This window comes from Miscanthus floridulus, chromosome 10 (genome assembly GCF_019320115.1).
Source record: "Miscanthus floridulus cultivar M001 chromosome 10, ASM1932011v1, whole genome shotgun sequence".
In the NCBI taxonomy this organism is placed as follows: Eukaryota; Viridiplantae; Streptophyta; class Magnoliopsida; order Poales; family Poaceae; genus Miscanthus; species Miscanthus floridulus.
Window position 1 is genome coordinate 7,811,253 of NC_089589.1, and position 7,708 is coordinate 7,818,960.

Here is a 7,708-nt window from a genome sequence, read left to right on the forward strand (position 1 = left end):
AGTACAGAAGAAGATCAATTGCACAGCACAGGAGGTTAGAAGGTTTTGGTCAGAAATTGATGAGGCACGTCTACCAAGCCACCATAGGAACTTATTAGAGGGGCCACTCAAGGTTTATCTCTCTTAAGGGCAGTCCCAATGGGAGAAACTGATACGGTTTTCATAGCACAAGAAATCATCTATAGAAACTACCTTCCACAGTGGAGGTGTCTTTGTGTAATAATTATTTTCTTTTTCTCTCTTCCAACTCTATCTTCTTTCTCCAATGAGAGTGTGGCACGAGCCCCCTGGAAATTGGTGGTTTCTCCCCAATGGCGATTTCATGGTTTCTTGGTGCATTGTATCAAGAGAAGACATGATTTCTTCATGAGGAAACCATTTTCTATTTTTTTTGCTCTCTTTCTTCATTAATTATGTTGCCATGTCAGCATTTTGCCTACGTGGCAAGTCATTTAACGAGAATAGAAACCATCATCAATACACCATTGGGACTGCCCTAACCAACAAATGCATCTTATATAGGAGTATATGCTTGTTAGTTATTTTGGGGAAACCGTAGCTTGGCATGGCAAATGCATGCCTTAATTAGGTGATTCTCCATGCGGTAGAGTATGAAATATTCAACGTGGCTGAATCTGCACAATCTCTGGAGACATCTTCTAACTGTTCATATTTACTTGTTGCATATACTTCACATGCCAGGACTTATTGTCTTTTTCTCATGCAAAATATATTGGACAAAAAGATGACATGAACAACAAGTGATACATTCATCCTTTAAAAAAATGACATGCGAACACATCAACACCACACAATGATTTCACAATTGTTAAAAAAAAATAAAGCTACAAAAAGTCATTGAACACGCATAGCTGAAGAACAAGCCTCAAAGATAGTTTATTCGCAGTTCATCATCTCTTAATGAACTAATTAACTCTTCTGCAGTTCTTCCTTATCTGGCCGTTGGAGCCCGTCAATGGTGTAATGTCACCCATCTTGATCATACCCGTCAAAAAATCTGCGAAAAACGTGCTCTGGCTACCAACATAGGATTGGACCAGCGCGTCGGTGGCGCCACCGTTGAAGAGCTCTTGGTCAGAGTGTAGAAGGCCCTTCTTGCTAAGAAGGTTCTTGTAGTAGTTGTTCTCGAAGACGGTCGGAGTTTGAAGGTCCAATGGTGCCAGGTTGTTGTCACCTGCACCTGAGGTGCTTGGGCAACCTGATTGCCTTGTTTTTGCGAAGGCGGCGTCGATGTCGGTGTCGTTGTATATGTGGGCTCTGAAGTTCGTGCAACGTGCTAGCCCAATGGTGTGAGCACCTGGCAAAATTAAGAGGCAAATGAATCAGCAAAGACAGAAGGAAATACAATAATGACACATTATTACTTAATTAAGTAGTATTCAAAAGTATAGAAGAAATGACTGATTGACCAATTTATTTATTTATTTATTTTTAACAAGGAGATTGGTGACTTTACTCAAATAAATTAGAGCATAAAAACATTTTCCTTTTTAAATAAACAGGTACCTTGTGTAATAAATCTATATCTATATATATACTAATAAGAAAGAAAAAGAGGATCCGATTCTAGTTATGAAGCGACACAAAAGGAACATTATGTGTGGCTGTAGTTGTAGTTAATTGCAATCTAGCTGGGAAAGATGCCGGCCGATCGACTTTATATCGATGTATATATGCTTACTGCTTTTCGTATTCCATCGAATTAAAATATCGATCTGATACAAACTGATCTTTCAACTTAGACACAGAGAGTTGGTTGAAGTTGGCATTATTATCGCCAAGTTTATAACATGCGAAAACATAAAGTAAAGCTTTTGCACGCGCACAACTTGTTTTAGTTTCTTCTGGAAACTCATACCGACAACCTGGGTGTCACAGTCACCTTTACCAACTTTTTGTCATTCAATTCACCTCGATGCCTATTTTTTACCAACTAATTAACATGCCATGTATATAATATATATATGCATGTCATATGTATGTGATGGCAAGAAGGTTAAGTCAAAAACTGAGCTGTCAATTCTGTTGGTAAAGTAAGTGTCTACCAGCTGTATGTATCAACAAGTCAAGGTACTAAAGGTCCAAACCTTGTGTGGAGTATTCTCCTTCCTTCTACAGTTCATTTTGGGACATGTCTAAGTAGTTAATTTTGAACATGTCTAAGTAGTAGTTAGTAGTACAAGTTTGTTATTTATATTAGAGAGAGATGGTAAAAAGTAATAACAAGAGAGTTAACAGTTTTAGAAATTTTAGTACTCGAAGTTGGTAGGTAATTAATTAAATAACAGTGCAACGACGTACTTACCAGAGAGCGCGACCATGTCCTTTTGGGAGAGCCCTTGCGCGGCGAAGAGCGAGGTGAGGTTGACGAGCCCCGACGTCGGCGGCGGGATGTTGTTGTTGGCGCCGCTGAAGCTCGCCGTCGTGGAGTCCCGCCGCCCGACCTTGACGTCCCAGCTCGGCCCGCCCAGGATGACGACGCTGTCCCTGGCGGCGATGGCGAGGATGTCGGCGCAGGAGACGGCGCCGGGGCACACCTTCTCGACGGCCGACTTGACAGCGTCGATGACCTCGAAGCCTCGCACGGAGCCGTTGTTGGGCGTCGCCATCTTCTCGCCCTGGAAACTGGCCGTGTCGTCCAGCAGCAGCGACGCGTCGCAGCCCTATACATATTACATGCATGCATCATGGTGGTCAAATTTTGAGTACCATCATGCAGTGATCGAGAGCAACCGGTGATGGTATCATCAGAGCACGACGACGTACTTGGACAAAGCAGTCATGGAAGAAGAGGCGGAGGATGGAGGCGCCCATGCGCTTCTCCTTGGCGATGGCGGCCTGCATCACCGACTTGACGGCGCCGTAGACGCCGGGGCAGGAGTAGGAGTAGAAGCCGGTGGACAGCTGCGCCGACGAGGTGCCGGCAAGCGCGAGGAGAAAGAGGAGAGCCACGACGTAGCTGCACCTTCTTGCAGCAGGAGCTGCTGCTGATGCACGAGTGGCCATGGTCTTCGTCTGGCGGTACGTAAGCACAAGACGAGTGCAGAGCGTCCTTAATTTGCTTGCCTAGTTGCCTTGATTTATTGCCTGGAGGAGGTCCATATTTATAGCAGAAACACCTGTACCTGGTTTCTGTGTATAGACTACAGTGTGTCTCATATCGTGACCACGTATGCATCAAATATGATTACATGCATTACATCACGATTTTTGTATATATATATATATATATATATATATATATATATATATATATATATATATATATATATATATATATATATATATATATAATAATATATATATATGCATGTATCATCATCACCTACTGCTACTGCTCATCTGTTGGGCTTTGAGTTGAAAAGCAATCGACGAAATAAAGGCATGCAGGCAGGTGTTGGCCGGCCGCGCAGGAATCACGCGTTTCACACCAACTAGGGCACATAGTGCATCACTGTAGTCTAGGACAGCACCCGTGAAGTTGTGGTTCTGGTGAATGGGAACACTTGGACCTCTAGTACGTATCGAAGCAAACTGAAAGCCGACACACGGTTTGAGTAAAGCTACGACGACTCGGCCGACCGACCTACGTGCCCTTTTCTTAGCAACCGTCTAGCAAAGCTTTTTTTCTGCCACGTCTCTGCTAGTTTTGCTACACGTTGCATTGTGTATATATATACGTGCTCACCAGCAATCATGCATGCATCATGGTTCATGGATCCACGTACTGTTACGTTCACAGTCGTCATTTGGTTTTTGGTGATCAATTGGTCGTCGAGTCTCTCATCATCAGCACTTTATCATCTACTGTTTATTTATGTCGTCTGATCGATGGAGTTTATCCGGCTGCATGCTCACCATTCCGGTCATCCACGTCGTCATGCATGGGCTGCTAGCTGCAGACATGCATGCATGGGCATGGTCAACTTTGTTGGGCACTACAACTGACCTACACTCAAAGTCTCCTTTCATCAACTTTTACAAAAGTGATACTATATACTATGTGTCATAGCTCTTTACCGCGTATAGTATGATAAAATATGATATGTCCCCATGACCCATGCCATGCTTTCTCTAATAAAAGTGGTCATGCATGGTTAGTTAGTTCGTTCGTTAACAATCCAGCTCCTTTTGTTCGCCACAACGCGTACACGCATGACAAAGAGTCAACAGTCTCCATTCTCAGAATCTTTTGCATTGCTTCAAAGTCAAATAAATTGCCGTTTTATTATTATTACAATCAATCAACCAAAGTTAAGTTGTTGTAAATAGGACATGATGCATCTATCCAACGGCTCAGATCAGTTCATCAGCCCTGTCAACTTTTCTGCAATGCATGCCTGCACTGCACCATGCACGTACAGCACCAGAAGCATCTGATACTGTATGTGATTGATGTTGAAATATTTGTTTGCAGGTGCTATGGTCAAAGAATGTGATAAAGCCATTAGGTACGGCTCACTGTTCACACGCCCAAATACCCCCTTGGATTGTGGAGACTTGGCCACGCGCACATGGAACCCAAGTAGTACTAGTAAAACCCTGTTCACTTAATTAGTTTGGGCATTATTCTAGACAATGTTAATTTAATTCAAGGGAGTCAGATGGAGAAGACTGCTTAACTATATTAATTGATTACATGTTATTTTAATTTCAGTAGGTTTTAGATGTAAGGTACATCACAATATAAAAAATTGAATATTGCCTATCAACCATGTTTTATTTCAAGGCAGTTTCTTATAATCCGTACTTTTCAGCTTATTTTTTCAACCGAAACAGTGTTTTTCTCTCACAACAAATCAGCTGGAACAATGTTTCAGCTTGTTTTTTCAGCGAAGCGAATGGGGCCATCGACAGTTATTTTTGTCTACAGTAAGTACTAATTCAGACATTCAGTCTCAAGGTACGGTATGGTACTAAACTACTGCTAGTAAATTAAACAGAAGAAAGTATGTGAGAACACTTAACCGTACGTGCATGTTTCCTCTCAGAACTACTAAATATACAAAGGATTAAATACAATTAAGATATAAGATGTAGCTAGCATATGTGATTTTCATTTCGTCATTGGCTATAAACCGATGAAATGTCGCTGATCTGCAAAGATTTGTGTTGATTGAGATTAGTTCGTGAGTAGCTATCTCTTGCAATACGTAGTATCAATGTAGCCGGTCCGCAGGTGACGAGATTTGTCATCTATGTCACACCGCAGAACATTACACGCGGGATCAGAAATGACCAAACCAGAAACCACAATGCTATGTGTGCACCCCAGTCCTATCTGGAGCATGCAAATCTGCTCCGTGCTGGACCACACCTCCGAGGCTTCCACTCCAGTATTCGTGCTGCTTGATATTCCATATGGGAAGTTGAGCAGCATTGATCTTGGTGTAATAAGGGCCACACGATAGGGCATGTACGTGGGCGCATATTGTTTTGGGGAAAAATAGTTTACTAGGGGATCAGGTGATTATATAAACAAATTAGGATATAAACAAATAAGGATATTTATCTCCGTGCTCCCTCTCTCCTAAATCCAAAAATTGTCTACTACAAAGTTGTACATCAAGCCTTATTATAACTTTGTTATTAAGTTTGTATTCGGTGTCTGACTTCATATGAAAAGGTTATGACTTTTTATTCAAGAGAAAGAGAGAGGCCATCTAAAATGTAGGCTCCACCGCCATATCAGCAAAACCACCCATGAAACCATTTCCAAATGGTCAAGGGGGTATCTCAACCGTTTTTAAAAATACAATAGGTTTTTTTTTTCAAATTTAGAACTAGCTTAGGGTAAAGCAGACTTTAATATTTCGATAATGATTAGACCCAGGCGTATGTCCATCTAGACGCCACACGCCCCACTCTGACTCGTTGGCGCCGCCTTCCCTACCGCACGTCGCTTGCTCCTCGTCCCCCCTCCCCCTCCCCCCTTCGCTCACCCCACCCTCGCCTCTCGTTCCTCACTCCCACCTACCACGCGCCCCACCCACACTACTAGCTCCAGTGCCATCGCACGCGCCGCCTGCCTCTGCTCTCCCCATTGTCGCCCTCCCCACCTCTCGGTCTCTCTCTCACACACCTTCGCTGGCAGCAGAGCGCCTCCCCGACCTCATCCCCAACCCCAGCGCCGTCGGGATGCCTCGCTACCACGGGCCGCCACCGCCGCCCCTATCGATGGTTGTTGGGCGCACGTGTCAGGGCGCCTCAGGTCATCCCCAACAGAGCCAAGGGCACCCACGAGCGCGGCTAGTGCTGGTGGTGCTCGCGCGCCATCGCTTGCCGCCAGCTCCTACCCTGACAGACGGAATCGACCGACCCCGACCTCCCCTCACCTATGTTGCAACTTATGTTTCAAGTGTTTCATATGTTTCAGAGATATGTTGCAAGTATTTCATATGGATGTTACAAAAGTAGATCGAGATGTTACATTATGTTGCAAGTGTTTCAGAGGTATGTTGCAAGTGTTTGTTCAAAATGTTTCATCTGTTTTAGACGTATGTTGCAAGCGTTTTATCTGGATGTGTTGCATATTTTTCACACATATGTTGCAAGCGTATGTTCCAAATGTTTAATCTATTTTAGTCGTATGTTGCAGCAATTGTTTCATATTGCAAGTGCAGACCGCGGGCATTGGTGTCGACGAGAGTGGTAGGGCCAGGCCACGGCCATCGATGCGGGATGGAGTAGTCGCGGGCGTCCGGACGCAGGTGTCCGTCCGAACATCCGGGCGCTAGTCTCACCGTTAATATTTAAGAAACCCACGAAGCCACCATCGTTGCTTAATCCAAAGGGATTCCGAAAACCATGGAGACCATGGATGGGTATCTTTGGTATGCACTAACCTTCTTCACCACTCAATATGTTGAATTTGCTGCATGAAAAAATTATATGTATAATATTATTTTTTTAAAAAAATAATAGAGTAATTACAAGTATGCTACTAATATAAATATGTTATAATGTTCTAGTAGTCAAAGTTTATAGATTTTTACAAAGTATAAAAAACTTACATGTATTAGACAAAAATAAATATATATTTACATTGACAAATGCGGATTGGCTAGGCGCTGCTGACCGATGACTGTACATTGAGCTGACAAGCCTGACGTGGATCGATTGCATAACCTACCTAATATAAAGGATGATAAACAAAGTTGAGTAAGGTAAGCTAGCTCGATCTACCAATCAAATCGAATTCTACAGAAATCTGGATAAGAACCGTCCAGCTACTGCACGCAGTCAGGATCACAGAGTCGACGGATAAATGGATCTCGTCTTTATTTGCTTCGCTGAAATTTGGCTTATGTTAATTTGTTGTACGAGAAAAATATTATTCGTTAGCTGAAAAATACTGCTGAAGTGGTTCAAGCGAACATGACAAGACATTATAGGTACGGTCTAAAGTTACATCCATGGCATGACATGTCTCTCTAGAGCAAAACTCAAATTCAGTTTTTTCATCTTTTTTTTACCACATCATATCGATGACGATCCAGAATGTTTTTGACTGGCTAGTAGCTAGTTGGGCGCTGGTCGCAACTAGCTTGGATTAGGCAGGTAGAGTTTAGCTTCAAAGGAGAGGGAGACAGCGGCAAAGTTTGGGGAAAAGAGCTGAAGACTTTTGCATGCCTCAGCTGCAGCATGGAGCCATGGAGACGACTAAGGGCCAGTTTGGCACCGCTCC

The 7,708-nt window shown here is 43.2% G+C and overlaps 1 protein-coding gene across 1 annotated transcript; it reads right to left on the reverse strand.

Moving 5' to 3' along the window:
- Window positions 1–710: 710 nt before the first annotated feature.
- Window positions 711–3,108, reverse strand: LOC136487582 (peroxidase 4-like). Its single transcript, XM_066484706.1, has 3 exons — window positions 2,788–3,108; window positions 2,327–2,684; window positions 711–1,318 (listed from the first exon to the last, which is right to left on the reverse strand). Exons 1-3 carry the CDS (start codon window positions 3,025–3,027, stop codon window positions 927–929), a joined length of 990 nt encoding a protein of 329 aa, XP_066340803.1. The 5' UTR covers window positions 3,028–3,108; the 3' UTR covers window positions 711–926.
- Between the last annotated feature and the right edge of the window lie 4,600 nt (window positions 3,109–7,708).